The 18,963-nt window shown below is 44.1% G+C and overlaps 1 protein-coding gene across 2 annotated transcripts in view; it reads right to left on the bottom strand.

Annotated features, from left to right (window-relative positions):
• IGF1R (insulin like growth factor 1 receptor) overlaps positions 1–18,963 on the bottom strand; it is a 310,095-nt gene that overhangs the window by 56,989 nt on the left and 234,143 nt on the right. For both annotated transcript variants that reach the window (XM_082448429.1, XM_082448430.1), the window contains exons 3-5: positions 8,685–8,997; positions 4,778–4,926; positions 1,887–2,031 (exon numbers count right to left, since the gene is read on the bottom strand). In XM_082448429.1, the coding sequence (XP_082304555.1) occupies positions 1,887–2,031; positions 4,778–4,926; positions 8,685–8,997 (607 nt within the window). The remainder of the gene's footprint in view (positions 1–1,886; positions 2,032–4,777; positions 4,927–8,684; positions 8,998–18,963) is intronic.

The following is an 18,963-nucleotide window of genomic DNA, read 5'->3' as shown; positions in this document are numbered from 1 at the left end:
TACTGGTCACACCTGATATAAAGCCAGCAAGGGTATTCATCACAAGCAAGGATGGCCCATACATTTTTGGTCATGGGTGAGGAAGGCAGCTGAGAGAACACAGCTCCCATCAAGAGAGGCAAGGTTCTCAAGCTCTATCTAAAGAGAGAGCCTCCAAACAATGGCAGGCAGGAATCCAAGGCATGAAGCCCAGCATCCCCAGAGCTACAAGGGCTACTAACCAGCAGCAGGTTCACCATTGCCCTTCCCTGACATCTAAAGTACTATCAGCAGGGCAGGGGCCTGAAGCTTAGCTGAGCTTGGAAGTGGCCCAAACACCTAAGCAATGACATACATCTGTAAGAAGACCCCACTGGGACTTTGGGTTTTACACATGATTCAGATAATGAGAAATACATCATAAATATTCTTGCAAATAAAAATCACACTTTAATTTTCAGCTATACTCAAGTGCATAACACTTTTAGTTAACACACAACTGAAAGGTAATCACATCATGTAATAATTCCTAATAAAATTAATTAAACTCTCCTGTTAGCTTTCCCCTCTATGTATATCACTTGCTCAGCCTGGAAAAAAAAAAAAAGAATGTGTATCCTCAAGCAGCAGGAAAACTTGCAGGTACCAATACGCCAAAGCAAAAGTGCTTACCAACACCAGAGTTTCCAGAAACACAAACCTACTTGGAGGAAAAAAAATAAAAGAACTGTGCTAAAATTCATTTTAAAATTTAATACAACCAACAGTAACCCCATCACCTCAAATTGGCAGAGCCTCGGCTTGCCATGTCGGTGACCTGGGACACTTGGGCTGGGCACAGTGGCAGCCTCCTTGGATTCGCCAAAAGGAAGACATTTTTCTAAAGAATCAGTGTTCCCAGCGGGGAGGACAGTGTGCTTTTCAAGGATGGAATGAAGAGCTGCCCTCTCTCTTTAGCTATATCAGATGATGGAATTTTAAGAATTTAAGACTGACCAAGAGTGTGTCTGAGAAAAAGCAGGAAGGCTGTAAGGAAACCCTTATGCGGTAACTTTATCCAGTCAGGGCACATAAATCAGCAAGGACAACCTTTCTCATGACCTTCCCACCTCTTGCCTTCCTAAATTATTTCCCCAAATTCTCTTTAGAAGGAATTAACTCATTAATGGATGTCTCCTTTTATTTCAAAGCATTAGCTTAAAGCCGAGCAAGAGCTGTATTTAAAGGGCGGGTCGGTGAAGAGAAGCATGTACGCAAAGGAACACCTGGGCTAAGTGCTGGAGAGAAATTGCGCGTGCAGGAAGCACCCGCTTTTATTCCTCCTCTGGTGAAAGGCCTCCGCTAGTTTAAAACCTTTATCACAAAGCACGTCTCTGCAGAAGGCAAAAATTCTATCAGTAGCACAAATCCTACAAGCTGATCAATAGAAACAATTCTGTGAATCAAGATTTCTTTGTAACAAAATGAACTGTTCATATGCCTCCAAATCGCTGATGTTCTAATACATCTGAAAAGATGGAATGGCTTTTACATAGTTGACTACAGCACCCTGAGGCAGATAAGGGACCCATAAATGATGATTTCATGGAGAGGTAAGCACTTTAGACCCACTCCCAGTGCTTCTGGCAGAAAGAGCCCCTACTGCAGCCCCATCTGCTGCTTTGCTGGCCACAGTCAGACACGTAACCCTGGATGGGTCACAACCCAGTCCTGAGGACGGAGAATTGTGACTACACGAGACCCCATGTGAGGAGGTGGGTCCTCACTCAGGGCGCCCACACTGCTGTCATTTTCACTTCTTCTTTTTAATGAGAAAGGGCTCTTCCCTTAGAAACACAGAACTTTAAAATGCAGGTTGCTTACTCTGTGGTGGGAGAATGTCAGCCCGTGAAATTTGGAGCACTTACCCCTCTAGCTGCTCCTCTCCTAGGATCTGGCGAAGGTTCTTCAGGAAGGACAAGGAGACCAAGGCATGGGAGTGGCGGATCTTCACGTAGCCCGTCACGACCTCGATGAGTCCCATGAAGTTCTCCAGTTCCGAAGCGATGTTGTCTACGGTAAGGGGGACTGTGTTACTGAGCGTTCACTAAGCGTGAGCGGGGCGGACACACTTGGTTTCTTGCAAACACGTGTGGAGAGCAATTCAGTGCGGGTCTTGTTTTCATGGTGCCACTGAGGTGCTCGGGCTTCACAGGACCCTTGTCCCTTGTCAAAAATGCGTTTCCCTAAGCTTGGCTTTCAACACCCTTGCCTGGGATGGGGCCCCCAAGGCCAGGGAAGGGGAGTTTCTAGAAGGCTGGGTACTGCAGCTCCCAGGCTGATTAACAGAATGTAATATCATAAACACCAGACTGCCAATTAGCTAAGGCGGGCACATCTAGGGAACTTCTTTAATATGCTCTGTCAACAGACAGTGCTGCCTCCAAAGTACAAGGGCATGACTAAATAAACAACATTTCCTCGGTCTCATTAGGAACTGCCTTTGCCGCATTTCTAGTTCCTAAGATACAGGGATCTATATTTAAAGCTTCCATCTTACTAAGACTGGAAGAAAATGCACCAAAACGTTAACAATGGTTATCGGCAGGTAATTTTAAAAAATTCATTTCTATGCTTCTACGTTTTCTGTAATGCACATTCATAATCCTCACAGATATAGAATAGTTGGGAACATCGTTGCTAATAGATGTGTAAAAATGACAAGATGTATAAAGGTGTATTTCCTTTAATTTTGTAGCCTATTTTTTTCTCATAGTAAATAAAAAACATAAACTTCAGTTCAACTTATGCCAAAATTATAGCACATACCATAATGAATTGGGTATGGTTCAACTAACAGAATTTTACTGTGTATGATTTGTGAAGGCTTCGTTAATAAAAGGTTCTATTTTGCTTTCAATTGATAAACATCAAAGAATAAGTGTACTGTCCTCCAGGGTAACACCCTACATTTATGTACAGCTTGATGGTTTTCCAAGAGAAATGAAGGAGAAATTCAAGTTGTAAAGACTAGCGGTTGCCTGCAGTTGATGTTTCAAGGAAAAGATCCTGAATTTTAAATGTGGGGCGGGGGACTTCCCTGGTGGTGCAGTGGTTAAGAATCCGCCTGCCAATGCAGGGGACACGGGTTCAAGCCCTGGTCCAGGAAGATCCCATGTGCCACAGAGCAACTAAGCCCGTGCACCACAACTACTGAGCCTGCACTCTAGAGCCCGCGAGCCACAACTACTGAGGCTGCGTGCCATGACTACTGAAGTCCATGTGCCTAGAGCCCGCGCTCCGCAACGAGAAGCCACTGCAATGAGAGAAGCCTGTGCACCACAACAAAGACCCAACGCAGCCAATAAATAAATAAATAAATAAAATAAATAAAAAATAAAATTAAAATAAATCCTCACAGTCAAAATCTGAAAGATTTATTTAAAAATAAATAAATAAATAAACGTGGGGCAGGACTGATGCCTTCTAGTCAAGGCTGAGGAAGGACCTTTCCAATGAGATGTGTAACCGATCTCCTGTGGTGGCTATAAACTGGAAGGCACATTGCATCGTCACGCGCAAATATGTACCAATTCCTCCTCAAAGTATACTTCTCCATGGATTTAATTCATGGATTAAATTTTTATCTTGAGGATAGGAATATAAGAAAAAAAGAAGGGTGAGCCATTTAAAGGATATGTTCTAGGGAATGAGGAAATCTCTTTTAAAAATTAAGAAATCTAGTAAGTGCAAAAAGAATAAAACTTCAGAATACCATGAAGGTAAGAAAATTCTAGCTGTGTGGAAACAAAGTTATCTCTTGTTGTAGAGGAGTGAAAGGTGTTGTGAAAATCAAGGGCTATCCAAAAATTCAAAAGAACTAAGCAGAAAACTTGTTGCTGCCATCTCTAAACCATAAGAATAGAGCTCACTCATTGTACAAACGGTATTAAGGAAAAGTAAATGCACAGAATAAATAAGTCATTTTTGCCCCTCAAACTATAAAAAAAAAGAAAAAAACTTCTTCACAAAAGGAATTAGAAAAAAATTCCTTTCAACCTCAACTCCTTCTTATTATATTTCTCCTAGCTTACAAAATTATCAGTACCTTCACCAAGTGGTTCCAGTGGTGAAGAATTTAAGGCACCGTTACTAGAAGCCCTTGTCAATTACAGATCAGAACTGAAAGTATCACCAAATAAGTCAACAGGAAATGCTTCACACAAATGCAATTACCAGGAACGCCATCTACTGCAAATAATGGGGACACTGTAGAGGGTGAGATGGAAGCTTTAAATGCATGATGACATACATATACTTTTATCTCTTTTGGTTCTCAGAAATAAATTTGGAGATCAGCCACTTTTGGACTTAATAAAATTTTAAAGTGATATCATTAAACTCTTCCCTGGCTCAGTATCTTCAATATATCCAAGTAACCAAGACTCTTTGGACTTAAAGCTCTGCGGACTTGGCTCCGGCTGGAGACTGCTGAGTCATACCTTTGATCCATCGGTCTCTTCTGGGGTTTGTACGTGTTGGGATGTGTGTATCCTGCGTAAGATGCGACTTAAGAAAGATGAGGGATGACCCTCTGAAGAAATAAATGCTGTGCCAATGGCTAAAAATCAGACGGCCCTTCAATCTGTTTTTTATCTCTGAGGGAAACTCAAAGGAGGGGCATTGAGCATGAGGCTTACGCACCATGTTGTTTTTCTAGGCCCATATTTTAGTTGTGAGTCATGGATGAGTAGGAAAAGCATCAACAAAAGAAAACCAAGAGATCTGGCCCTCTCTTCCAGGGAGATGGAATACTTACTGCCGCGTCGGATATTAATGAGTAGATTGCCCTTGAAGATGGTGCATCCTTGGAGCATCTGAGCAGAAGTGACAGAATCAATGGTCTTTGTCTTCTTTTCTTCCTCACACACTTTGGGACAAGGGCCTTCGCAAGGGATGCAGTACATGCTGTTGAAAATAAACCAACCCAAAACACAGAGAGTTGAGTCTGTCTTTTGCATTAAAAAAAATCGTAAAGATATGCTTTTATTCTAGGTGTCTTTACAGTCCACATTACAAAAAGCAACTGGTGGAAGCATTCAAGTGGTCACACTGTTTCTCATCCCCAAACCTACCCAGGATAAGCCACTCAAATTGCAACCAAAAGGAGAAACTGCCTACAAAGGAAAAGCGTGCTGCCTGTTTCCAGACAAAACACATGATACACCCTTGAGGCATGTGTGTATCATAGGCTGGGACTGGTGAGCCAGCTGGTCCCATGTGGGAGAAACAGCCTTGCAGAAAGAAAGCACCAGGGGCTCCCAAGAAGAACAGAACTGTTCTCTGATGTTGTGGCCCCTGCTGGCACACCCTGGAGGAGCCATGGGGAGAGTGGACAGGGACGGCAAGGGGACGGCAGAGTCTCTGCCACTAACGGGAATCTAACTCTTTCAGCCAGCGGTCCAGCAAAGTCCAATGAGGGATTCCAAAAGGCATGTGCTATATAGCACAGATCCATTCTTTTCTTGCTAAAGCACAACTGAAATAATTTCTGGACAGTATTTGGCAGAAACTTGTAAATTGATCCAAACGTTGTTTTCGTTGCATACACAATAAAAACAAGGAACTTCCATTACTTTGTAATGAGCTCCTATTTCACGTGGCAATCTTGAACATGCCACAAACCACCAACAGTCAGGGACCAGTGAGTGACACTGGCACTTTTCCTGCTTACCTACCCTTATTTAGGAAACAGTGGACAAAACACTAATCCAGCTGCTGAACCACAGAAAGTTGGGTCAATTTCCAAACAAATAAATGATACAGCATTATGGGATGTGTGTGTAATAGGACAGTGAATTGGAGAGCCACTTTATTTACATGATGGTTCTTGAATGATCGTTCAAACTTCATGAAGTGAAAAACAGTCATGAAAACAGTGTAAGTTATAGCTCTTAGCATTAAGTACCCCCCCACCCCGAACCTTACTGCATATTTAAGGCAAAGATGAAGGGTTTTGTTTAAAAGCTTATAGATAAATAAAATTTCCCTACTGTTTTCTTATTTCATGTTGGGAGAACAGGAGGCAAGGTTTCCAAAGGAACTGGGCCAACCATAGCAACGGAGGTTTCTCCCTTCTCTAACGTCAGACTCAACATGCTCACTTCTAGAGTAGGTAGCAGCTTTTCTTCAGTACTCTTTGTTGGTCTTTTATTGCTTCTAATTTACCTACAAACCAGATAATGCCCCACCTCCCTCTTTAAAAACTTTTTATTTTGAAATAATTACAGACACAGAAAGTTGCAAAAATAGTACAGAAAGGTTCTGCGTACCCTTCACCTGGTTCCCCCAATGGTTCCATCTTACATAATGATAATGCAATATCAACACCAAGAAACTAACACAGGTACAATGCCTGCATATACTTCCATGGCATCTTATCACCTGTGTCATCACCACAACCAGCTAGCCCATCACCACAAACATCTCCCTTGTGCTACCCGTACCGTCACCCTGCCCCCACCTCTCTAACTCATGGCAACCACTGATCTCTTCTCCATCTCTATTATGTTGTTATTTTGAGAATGTTATATAAATGCAATCATATGGTGTCTGACCTTGTGAGATTGGCTTTTTTCACACAGCATAATGTCCTTGAGATCCATCCATGTTGTGTGTGTTTGAATGGTTTGTTTCTTTACACTGTTGATTGATATTCCGTGGTGTGACGGATCACGGTTTGCTTAGCTGTTTACCTACTGTGGAGCATCTGTGCTGTTTCCAGTTTTTGGCTGTTACAAATGAAGCTGCTACAAATAACTGTGTACCTGTTTTTGTGGGAACCTAAGTTTTCATTTCTCTGTGATAAATGTTCACGAGTGTAACTTCTGGGTTGTAGGTTAACTGTATGTTTAGTTCCCCCTGACATTTTATTCAAATAGCAATTTCTGAACCAAACACCTTTCTTAAAATGTCTAGGAATCATCCAGCACTTAAAAAAAATGTTTTTCTAAGAAAGTGCTCTGATTACATGTTGATAGTTTAAGCATCCTCAAATCCATTCTGGTACAGAGAGGGTATACACAGTATTAAAAAATAAATATTTTAAAGTAAGTGTCAAATAGGCCTTAAAGGCTGAGAGGGGGATTTATTAGTTCTTGACGGCATTTTATTTTAAAGTGTAAAAGGGAGATCTGTAGCTTTGAACAGACTGTAAGCATTGGTAGGAAAAATAACAGCTCAATTCTTTGAAGAATGAATTACAGTAGAAGAAACTGTCACAGTGCACAGCACACCCCACTTTGCCCGCTACTCTGGCAGCTGCAGATGACTGAATGCCTCCAGACACCACAGGAAACACACCCAAAAGGCAAAGAAGTTATGACCCAAGGCCATGCACCAGCTGCCTCATCTTGGCCCCCACCCCTGGGGAGGAACTGTGGTTGAGCCTTAACTGGGTTCCAGGCACTGCCCAGGGTACTGGCAAAGCCTTTTTAAGTTCTAGGGCTGCCAATAAAATGTGAGTAAAATGTGGCAGACTTATTTTGGGTGGAATATGTATACTCTCCAGTTCACTGGCACCCTTGGCACATTTACCATTTTAAAGTATTTAAAGTAACTTTTACTATAATAATGGTTACAGAAATGATGACAGGTAGAAAGCTCTACATTTAATTTTATGAAATAATGTGAGCTTTATCTTTGATTTGAAGTTAAGCCTATGGAAGGAGCAACATCTCCAAATATCACACCAGAAACAGATTCCCCTTTACCAAGACTTGCTCGATGAGGTTTGCAGAAACAGAAGGGAAGTTACACGTTATACTCAAAATGAATGTTTCCTTTTCCAATGGTACTTTATATTTGTAGAATAGTTTTATTTTGAAGAACCTCGAAACGTAAGGATCCTCTGGTGCTGATCATGAAGTAGGCATTTAGTCCATTACAACAGAACTACTCTCTCCTGAGAGCTCTCTGCTCTGCTCCAGAGGAGGGAACAGCATCCCCAAATCTCTAGTCTCCTCTTGCTTCCAGGGTTATAGTCCTGTATTTTGTAACAATTCTGGCATTGCTTTTTCAAAAACTTAAAACCAATGACAAATTCACAAAGTCCAGCTGGCATGCACAAGAGGGATGCTGTTTGCCGTAAGGAACTTCTTTGCTTCCCAAGAGAAGTCTCAATGTTCAGGAAGCAAAATGAGAGAGACAGAGAAAACTGAGGGAGGGTGAAGGGTGCGTGTGTGTGTAAGAGGTGCTGATGGAACACACTGCTTGCTCGTAGCGGCAGCTAGTTCAGGCAGGACGGGAGCCAGTGCTAAGAGACTTTGGAGGCCTGCTCACTGCCTTAAGGATGCTGGTGGGCTTGCCATGTCTTCCTTCCCGCACTCCCAAAGCCTTCACTGGTCTAGTATTGAGTAGCATTGGGGGTGAGAAAACCTCAACCTACAGTCTCCCGCACTGGCCTGCTGCTGGGGTGGCAGCCCTGCATTTGCACAGGGGGTCAGTGACCTCCGGGGACCTGAGCCCACAAATCAGGTACTTAATTCCAAACGGCCAGGCAGTAGGCTTTCAAACCAAAAAAACTCCCCATCGCTCTTAGAGTCATCAGAGGCTGAAATTATACCAGCCCTCTGCAGTGGCCCCTCTCCCTTCACCTCCCCAGGGTCCCACCCGGATGGAGCCACTGGCAGCACCAACCTTTCTGCCCCCCGGGCCCCAACACTGACCTCTGGCTGCCGTTGCGGATGAAGCCCGACGGGCACTCCTGCATGCACTCGCCGTCGTGGATCACGAAGCCCTCGGAATCGCTGCTCTCAGCGTTGGGGATGTTGGCGCAGAAGTCTCGGTCCACGCAACGCCAGCCCTCGAAGCGGTAGGTGTTGGGCGGGCAGCTGGGCACACAGACACCGGCATAGTAGTAGTGGCGGCAGGCCACGCAGGCCGTGTCGTTGTCGGGAGCGCTGCAGCTGCCCAGGCACTCGGGGTGGCAGCACTCGTGGTTCTCCGTGCACGCCCGCTTCCCGCACGCGCTCGGGCACACTGTGGGTGACAGGCAGGGTGTGAGGTCGGCTGAGAGCCAGATCGCTCCACCTGGCACAATCCAACCCACCAACCACACACGCGATCCCCAAATGGAACGTCACTGGGCGTTGGACTTGAATCAACAGTATTACATATTGAGAATTTCATTAAGGCAGGGAGCAAATACTCTGCGTTTGGAGTCAGGTGAGCAGGGTTTAATATCTAGCCTCTCCTATTTGACTATGTTTGGTCTTGGAGGAGTCCTTACCATCTTTGACCTTGATCCTCTCTTTTCTCATCTACAGAATGGGGTAATAATACCCATCTTGGAAGGTTACCTGTGGCATGCGTGACACCATGGAAGTCCTATGTGGACAATACAGTTTATTATTACCTTAGAAGGCATTATATGCGCTACTTAATCTGCATTTTGTGTATGTTCCTTATTGAAATATCTTGAAAAGCCTTAGTGTGCAGAAATGTTCATTTATTTTTGAAATGATTACGCTAGAATATGCTAAAGATGATACCATTCAGGCTGACAAAATAGCTTTAGAAAAGTTTGTGCATGCTTGTATCATATCAAAGGTCTTACCCCAAATAAACAATGATATCTCAACCTAATATACCACAGAGAAGTCCCCATGTCTGATGGTAATTCTCAAATATAAGAAAGTGGGTGGGTGGGCAGTGTCTCGAGCCCAGAGGACCATAGGATATTACAAACTATCTACTCTGAGCCCCTCTATGCTAAAGTTAAGTGAAAGCAGTGTCTAAAAACAAGAGATCCACAATTTTTGTCCCAAATAGATGAGCTGGCATTTATTTCCATAGCGATGCTGTAAGGATCACACTCTAGGGGCTGTTCGCCTTACTAGCAAATAAAGTATAAGTCAACAAAATATGAAATCTGGTTTGCATTATATACTTCCTACTTTTTCCTTGAGTTGGAAAACAACACAAAATTATTTAAATATGTATATTATTGACTCTGACATGCATTATTTAGTGAAGATTCTATTATTTTCTTTATAATAAAAAAAAGATGAAAAAATCAGAGATCATAGATAAGAAAATACATAGAATATCTAGTCCGCTTGACCACAATGTCATCTTATCAGTACCTCCATGGAGACCCTCCCAGATCATTTCCTATGCATGTGCATGCACATATAAATATAAATATCTATAAAAATGGATCAAGTCATTCTGAAAGCATTTTTTGGCATAACATACTGTGAATTCGACAATAATTTAACAGCTGTGTTGCATGCCATAACATAGTGTATCGTAAGTTATAATCAGTCTCCTACTATTAGACATTTCATTTATTGCCAACATTTTATTAGTACAATGAGCACTCAATCTTCATGAGAATTCTTAATTATTTCAGTAGAATCAATTTCCAGAGTTAGCCTTGCCGGTTCAAACTGTCCTCTGGGAAGGTGGTACCAATTTACACATCCACTAGCTGCATGGAGGAGTACCTATTTTACTGCCAAGAGGTGCATTTAAAAACAGGTATCAGAACCTGGACATTCAAATGAATACTATCACCTCAGAAGAAACAGACAAATTCTCATGATACTGTCAGGCTTAAAATAATTTTGCAAGTTTCTTCTCTGATCATTTTTGGCTGAGACAAAGAGGTGGCCTTCCATTATTTATTCTTATCTATTTTGGTAATAAAAGCTTGATTTTTAATTGGGCATTTTGCCACCCAGCTACATATTATATCTCCCAGCCTCTCTTGTAGCTAGAAGTGACCTAAGTTCTAGCCAGTGAGACGCTAGAAAACTTTTGGGGTGGAACTTCCCAGAAGAGTCCTTAAAAGAGAGGGGGTACATCTTTCCTCCTCATTGCTGGCTGGAATGCAGGTGTAATGCCTGAAGCTGAAGCAGCCATCTTGGGCCATGAGGTGACCCATTAAGAACAGTGGAGGGGCTTCCCTGGTGGTGCAGTGGTTAAGAATCCGCCTGCCAATGCAGGGGACACGGGTTCGAGCCCTGGTCCGGGAAGATCCCACATGCCGCGGAGCAACTAAGCCCATGCACCACAACTACCGAGCCCGCGAGCCACAACGACTGAGCCCACATACCACAGCTCCTGAAGCCCACGCGCCTAGAGCCCATGCTCCGCAACAAGAGAAGCCACCACAATGAGAAGCCCACGCACCGCAACAAAGAGTAGTCCCCACTTGTCGCAACTAGAGAAAGCCCGCATGCAGCAACGAAGACCCAAAGCAGCCATAAATAAATAAATAAATTAATTAATTAATTAAAAAAACAACTCATTAAAATCTATTTAAAAAAAAAAAAAAGAACAGTGGAGCATGATAAAAGGAACTTGGTCCTTCATGACTGCATAGCCAGTAGGCTAACCCTGGACTGCTTACCTCTAGACTTCTTTACATGAGTAAGAAGTAAACTTGTGTCCTGTTTAAACACCTGCTATTTGTTAGATGCAACTGAACGAATCCCAACTGAGAAATGTCTTCAGAGCCAATGTATAATATAAGCAAAGAAGAAGACTGTTCCTGTTGGTCTATGTCATTTTTGTTTACCAGAATTGCCTCTCAATGATTTCTGCCTGTTTCCAAAAACTAATCTACCCAACAGATTACAAGGAGTAAAGATCTCTAGTCACACCAAGAAGGTATGTTGTTGTAGGAGCTCCTAAAATGTTGGGATACATATACAGTCTACCAAGGGGATCATCTTGAAGTTGATAACACCAATTTGAATGTACAAGCTTAGTGTATTTGCAGTAAATGCACACACACACACCACACACACTTTACTCTCAAATCTCACACTTAATCTAATAATCACATAGATTAAATGACTATTTAAGTTCAAATATATCCATTACAGAAGTAACTTCAATGCCCAAGATCTAAAGAAACAATAAAATTGCAAACCCTTAAGTTCAAGTTTTTAAACTAAAAACAAGAGAACTTAAGTCTGCCTATCCTTCATTTAACCATCCACTTAGCAACTATTTATTGAATGTGCGCTGCACCTGTGTGCCAGACCCTGTTCTGAAGAGATGGACAATACACCAGGTAAGAATAGGAGTGTGTAGTGGTGCACAGCCTGCCCTGGGCACCTGGGTTCCCGGGAAAGCTTCACAGAGGTGTGGAGGCTGGAGCTGAAAGCTGAAAGCTCAGGAGGATAAGAATAACACAGATGAAATCACATGTAAATGTGTGTAAAAGCAACTGAGTTGCTGGGGTGGGAGAACTGGGTGCTCGTGAAGATGGCAGGGGTCCAGTAACAGGCGATGCTGGGAGAGAGGAGGGGGGCAGCTCAAAGAAGCATTGTAGGCCTGTCTGAGGGGTTTCGGCTCTTTGGTGGACAATGGGCATCACTGAAGCTTTTGGGCAGGAGAGCAACATGGTCTAATTGTCATATTAGAAAGGTCATCTGGCAGCAACACAGAGGCTTATGATGACCAGAGGGGGCAGAGCTAAAAGAAGAGGGATGAAGCCAGAGGAGAAATATTATGTTGTCCCTACAAAGTTCATGTAATATAATATATCTGTGAGGTTCACATAGTTAAAATGAAACTAGCTGTAGAAACCACGCTCACGGTGTCACATCACAAACCTGCCGATTGAGCACACACCCCATTCAGAGCACTGAAGTCCCCGGAGCTGCTCATTAGCCTTCAGCCACCACCAGGCTTTGTGTTTGGAGGAAGGAAAATTGATTAAGAATCTTACGATCATCATCAGAGACTAACTGGGAACAATATCTACTTGTAAAACCCTTCTTTCCTTGCTTACAATTTAAATAAAATGCTATATAAAATGACGAGTAGCAGACATCAATATTAAAAAGCTATTAATGCAGTATTAAAAACTAAGAGCATTTAAAAGAATAGAAAAATGCCCCTGTGCACTTGCTTAGACTCAAACATAAATGTTGGGCATTTCCGGTACGAGAAAGAAAAAAAAAAAACTGACAAAATATCCATAGATATGTTTTGCATTCCATTCCCCATTCCACTGAAACAGCATCTCTGGGCAGTGGTTCATTGCAAACCGCCCCCCCCACCCCCTCCGGAGGTGCATTACTAGAATTGCACCGTCAGTCTGTTCTTGCAACAAGCAGCACACAGGCTAGGGAATTAGGGTTTTGTTTCAGCAATAGGAGCTACTTCAGAAGGAATTTCAGCAAAGCTTAAATTAGGTAAAATCCTATTCTTTAAAGATGGAACAATTCCTCTTAAAGGGATCACAAATCAAGATCACAAATCTTCTACATCACATGATGCAACTGTGCACAAACATGTATCAAATGCTTTGGGGGAATAAAAAAAGGGGTGTGATGGGGAGAGGGAGAGAAAGGTGACTATTTGCTGGAGGACAAACCCCAGGGATGGAAGCCAGTGTTCCCCTGGCTGCAGCACGACCTGAGAGGACTCTGGGAGGGAGGCAGGGGAGCCCGCGGAAGTTCAGGATTAGAGAGTCCTGGAGCCAGCCCCAGAAGCCCGCTGTAAATTTTGCCTCATCTCAATGTATATAAATATTATTAGTGTTCAGGACTATTAAGGGATTTCTTGAAAAGCCCCGGGCAGTGTGTCTCGCCAGCAGACGGATGGCTGCTCCACACGAGTGCCAAAACTTAAAATTTAGTACAGTTACCAAATTTCCAATTACAGAGCTAAGGGAGAAAGGAAGGGAACTTCTTCCCTGGCTTCCATGAACAAGCAGCACACCTAGCATGATGAAAGGCATTTCTACTTTTAAAAATAAAAGGAAAATGGAAGGTGCTATAAATTAACAAATACACAGGGAGGAAAGCAAATTGATTTTTCCCATGAGATCTTTCTATTCATTGGAATTTTTACAATGACCAATGATAACAACGAACGCCTATGTAAACTGTTGGAAAAGCTAAGGACAGGTCCCACATCTACACTAAAAGGATTCGTTCAGGGTCACAATCCCATAAAAATGAGGCACTGTATTTAAAAGCTCATTTTCTTCATTTTGGGGGACAGCAAAAAAAGTCACATACATCAACCTTTAACTCTCTTCCTCCTTCCCTGAGTCCTTATATTCATTAAATTCTTTCTAGGGATTTTAAAAACCTTTCTTTCTGTACTTGCCAATAAGCTCTTTAACAATCTTTACCTCAGAGAAACTATTTTTAAAAGCATATTTTGGAAGAGAAGATGGAGAACTCATCCTCTTCACACGGAACAAAAAATGGCAAAGGGGCCACTTAGCCACACAACTTCAAAAAACACAAACATTCTATCCCAAATAATTTCTTTTTTTTTTTTTAAACATCTTTATTGGAGTACAATTGCTTTACATTGTTGTGTTAGTTTCTGCTGTATAACAAAGTGAATCAGCTATACGTATACATATATCCCCGTATCTCCTCCCTCTTGCGTCTCCCTCCCTCCCTCCCTCCCTATCCCACCCCTCTAGGTGGACACAAAGCACCAAGCTGATCTCCCTGTGCTATGCGGCTGCTTCCCACTAGCTGTCTATTTTACATATCCCAAATAATTTCTAAAGGATAGAACCAGTTCATGGATGTTGAAATAAGGTCAAGCTTCTGAATCAAAATACAGGCTGGTATAGGGTCCTCTCAGGTACTTCTGGGTACCCTAAGGGACACATCACTGTTCCACATAAAAAGAGGGTGCCTTTCCTAAGAGACAGGCAACACTATGCATTAAGGTGACCTGCTGCTAACTCCAGGAAAGCATACTTTGACTTCCCAAGTACATCAGAGAGACATGTGGTCCAGAGAGATTTTGTGGTTTTCTTGCCCAGCCAGGAGAGAAACTGATTCCATCAGACACTGTGGGGTGCAGGGGAGGAGAGGGAGGGAAACCCCAGCTGGGTCAACTGAACTCACAGCAGCCCCCCACCCGCCAAGCACAGCCAGAAGTCTACCCAAGGCTGTCGGCATTCTCCTCCAGAGAGCACTGAGCCACAGCTGAGGATGAGAAAGGCTCCTTTGACTGTTAAATACCTCAGCCAGGCCCTAGGCCCGGTCCTGCAGGCTCAGCAGGTAAGACAGCCCAGCCCCTGAGGACGAGCAGTGGGAATATGAGAGGGGCAAGCAAAGGGCCAGTAAGGAGGGCTTCCCAGGGGAAGGGACCACCAGGACCCGGCTTGAAAGGCCAGTAGGAGCTAGCAGGTGCATGGGGGTGATGGCAGGGCTGACGGGGAGCGAGGGCACAGAACCAGACTCGGCATGACTGCAGGACCCAGGCTTTGGGACCTGGGTGGGGTGGGGGGAGATTGGGAGGAAAGATGGGGAGACGGAGGCAGAGAGCCACAAGAAGGGCCTTTCAACCCATGGATAGGAGTTTGGCACATTCTTAAGAGAAAAGAGATGCTGTTTGAGGATTTTAAACAGGCAGTCACATGAGCAGATATGCATTTTAGAAGGATCACTCTGGCTGCTAAGTGGAAAAGAAAATGGAAGGACGACCCGCAGGGCCATGGTCGCCATCTCTGCGAGCACCGACAGCGTCCCAGACTAAGGGGGCAGCAGCACAGATGGGGAAAAGCAGGCAGATTCATGTGGTGAATTACTTTTTTTTTCCCCCAGCAGGGGTAGAGAGAGATTGGTTCTGTTCGGGATGTGCTGTTTTCTGCACACGTCCAAATGGAAACGCCTGGCATGGGCTGCTTGGATGTAACATCATGGGGCGTGGTCAGCAGACAGATGCAGAGGAGACCGGGAGGGAGGGACACCTGAGGAGCGCCAACAGGACCCAGGACAGAATCCCCAGGCTACCACCACCCATGGGGGCCCGGCAGCACCCACTAGAGTCCTTGCTCCTTTCATATACCTCCACTCTTTTAAAATAACCCACTCAAGTGGATTTCCATATATTACCTGTGAATTCTGGGTCCCATGTTGCTACCCCTCCCTGCCGCCCTCCTTGACAGACAAGGTTCAGGTTTAAGTAATGATAATACTATATTTATGGAATTCTTCTTATAAGCCACACAAACATCATACCAAGGACCTAAAGAGGAGGTTGGACCCCACTGCTTTCTCTTTGAGCATCAAATCAACCAGTGCTGAAAGAGAGCCTCGCCTTCAGGGCTGCTTCTGAAGCCTGCAGGCCCTGCTCCTTTTGGAGCTCCACGCTGGTCCTTTCCGCAAAGGAGGTGGGTGAACCACCTTGGTTGGATGGTCCATTTGGACAGAAAGGGTACCCCATCTCCAGGAGCCATGATGGACTGCACAGGGGTCAGGGAAAACCCACCTCAGGCCAGGGAGCCCACGGCCTTTCATCCTGTGAAATAATCTTCGATCTCTCCTGCCTTTTGACCTCATGCACACACATTCCTCCTGACCCATCACTCCAAGCGGAGACACCCATCAAAGGCGCAGAGAGGTGAGGAGCAGCGAGGCTTCTCAGGCTCAGGGAGAAGCTACATTTCACCCCAGTGTATTAGTCTGGAGTTCTCTAAATACGTCAGCTAGGATGGAAAAGCAAGCTTACATGAAAATGTTTAGACCCATGAAATAAAACGAAAATAAACCTGGCACAACTGTGTGTGAGCTCCACTCACACGCATATGTATGAATGTGTATATATATTTATAAATCGTACATATATATAATGAGTAAAGCACAATTTTCTCAAAAAGAAGACAAGAAGAATCTGTCAAGTTTCTTGACGTCTTGAGAAACTGCTACTGTAAAACTCCAGAGAACCACTGCCTAGAAATCCCAGGCGGAGTTTCCAACAACTTCAACTGGCTTCTGCCTGGAAAACTATAGCCATTAAGCCGAATTCAGTGGTAACCCTGGTATCTTAAACATTCAGAAAGGAAAGTTGCATCTGCAACAGCATTTCTCTTTTCAAAGCCAAAAGAAACCACCTCCTGTGTAGGAGAAAACATTCTATTAATACCACAGTAGTGGCCAGACTAAGAGACAATGTAATGGTTAGAACCTGAAGATACTTCAGTTTCTCTGTTCGAAGCAGAAAGGGTTAGCACCAGCAACAGAGTTTGGGGAAGGCACCCAGGGGCACGCAGAAAGGTCCCAGAACAGAGCTCTCAGTGAGCCTGGAGAGGCTGGTTAGTAAAAGGGGGGCCATGGTTCCTGAATCTATTAATGTAGTGAGCCTGAAAGCACTCATTTTCTCCCAAGACCAGAGTGTACGGACGAGTTCCTCCTTGCGATCTTTGAAGGGGTTTCCACGACTCAGTTTTGAGTCAGCTTCCTTCCTAAGAGGAAGGGTCCTGACACAAGAATGTGTCAGCAGATGGACTTTCTGCAATACTGGGGTACGTAGAGGGGGCAGGAGTGACATACTTTCCCTCCTCATCACTCGCCTCCTATCACCTGTCTTCTTCAACCTTCACATTCTTTTGAGGGGCTGTGGGGTGGCAGGGACACTTCAGAACTTGCAGGAGCAGAGACCCTCTTGCAAGAAGCTCCCAGGACCCTTAGATCTGCCCCAGTTCAAATGCAACCAGGACTTCTGCAGCCATGTTCTGCCTTTCATCGAACCCTGGATCCTCAGAGTTGAAAGGAATTTAAGAGGTCATCATCCCATGCCTGAGGTGCTGCTCTTCAAAAACCTAAGTGAGCCTTAAAGCAACGTTGAAGGGAGCTCTTTCCCTTAGAGAAAGTGCTACTGCCGGATGGCACCCATCTTGACCAAGTTCCTCCTTACCCCCACCCAGAATGGTGCTCTCACCAGGCCTCGTTCAGGTGTCTGATACTCAGGGGAGGTGGATGGTTTCTTGCACACGTCAGACTTCCAACTGCTCAGACTCAAAATTCCAAGACGGTGATCCCTGCCTCCTTCTGAAGGCAATACTCAAGCCACAGCTCATGCAACGTATATGAACATCACTGCTCCTTAACACCTGTCCCCAATCTACCCTAACACTGCAGAAGTAGTCTCCACAGTGTGGAATACGAGGACACTGAGACCAGTGGTGGTCTTCCATGACCAAGGCAGCACACTCAGGGGCTCTCTGTATGACCTTCGAGATAACTCCCACTGTCACACTGAGCTAGCTCATTCCGACCTTCTAATCACCTACCATTCCTGTTCTCCTTTCACAATAACTGCTGGAGTCTCTCCTTCTTGAATGCAATTTGAGTCTAAATACAGGACTCAATCTTATACATATTGTTTAACTTAATGTTAATAATTATATGGGGTCAGTATCATTATCCTCATTTGTAGATACCCACATGGAGGCACAGAGATTTAATAATTGTCCAGGGCTATTAATTGTCCAAGTGAATAACTGTTAAGCTGTAAACCTGGGCTTCAAACCCAGATCTATCTGACTGGGTCACAGGCTCTTCCCCTGCTCTGCTCAATGGTGGCATGATGTTTTAGCCAGGCTCTGCTGCCCAAAAGCAAAGGGCTAGGGAGTTCTTCTCATGCCACTTTTCTCTGTAAGCCTGCATCCATCAGGAAAAAATAAATCACCAGTCCCAACATCCTTTTCTTCTCCCTGAGGTGAACCACTTAGTCTGGAGGAAGGACAAAACTCACAAAACATGATGCTCTGGAAAAGGGTAAAGCGTCAAGGTGATATTAAGGAGATCGCATGTACCCACTAAGCTTTCTTTATTTATTGAGTTACAGCAAATAGAACCCTCAAGGACATTCTTCCAGCAAGGCTAAGCCCTGTCGAGTTTATCAGCAATGGTCACCGCTTAGTTGCAATAGTGAAGCAGCAGCTCCTGTAGTGGAAGACACTTGGGGTGCATTCTGTGGGGCAAAGGCAACTACATATAAGTGACTGTGTTATCAGGAGCCAGACCAGCCAGACCCAGGGAGACTCAATGACCCACAGAACCCTTTTCACCCAAACAAGTCTTACTCATGAGATTAGATAAACCAGAGTTCATTCTCTTCACCAATTCCTATGTCTCAGCAAGACTTCAACCTTGATCATGAAGGAGAAGTAAAAACAGTTCTGTGCCTTCCCCTTGGTTCAGCACATAAACAAATATAATCTAG

This window comes from Balaenoptera physalus, assembly GCF_965194825.1.
Source record: "Balaenoptera physalus genome assembly, chromosome: 2".
Lineage (NCBI taxonomy): Eukaryota > Metazoa > Chordata > Mammalia > Artiodactyla > Balaenopteridae > Balaenoptera > Balaenoptera physalus.
Note: the sequence above shows the minus strand (reverse complement) of the source record. Positions and strands in the feature narration are given on the sequence as shown.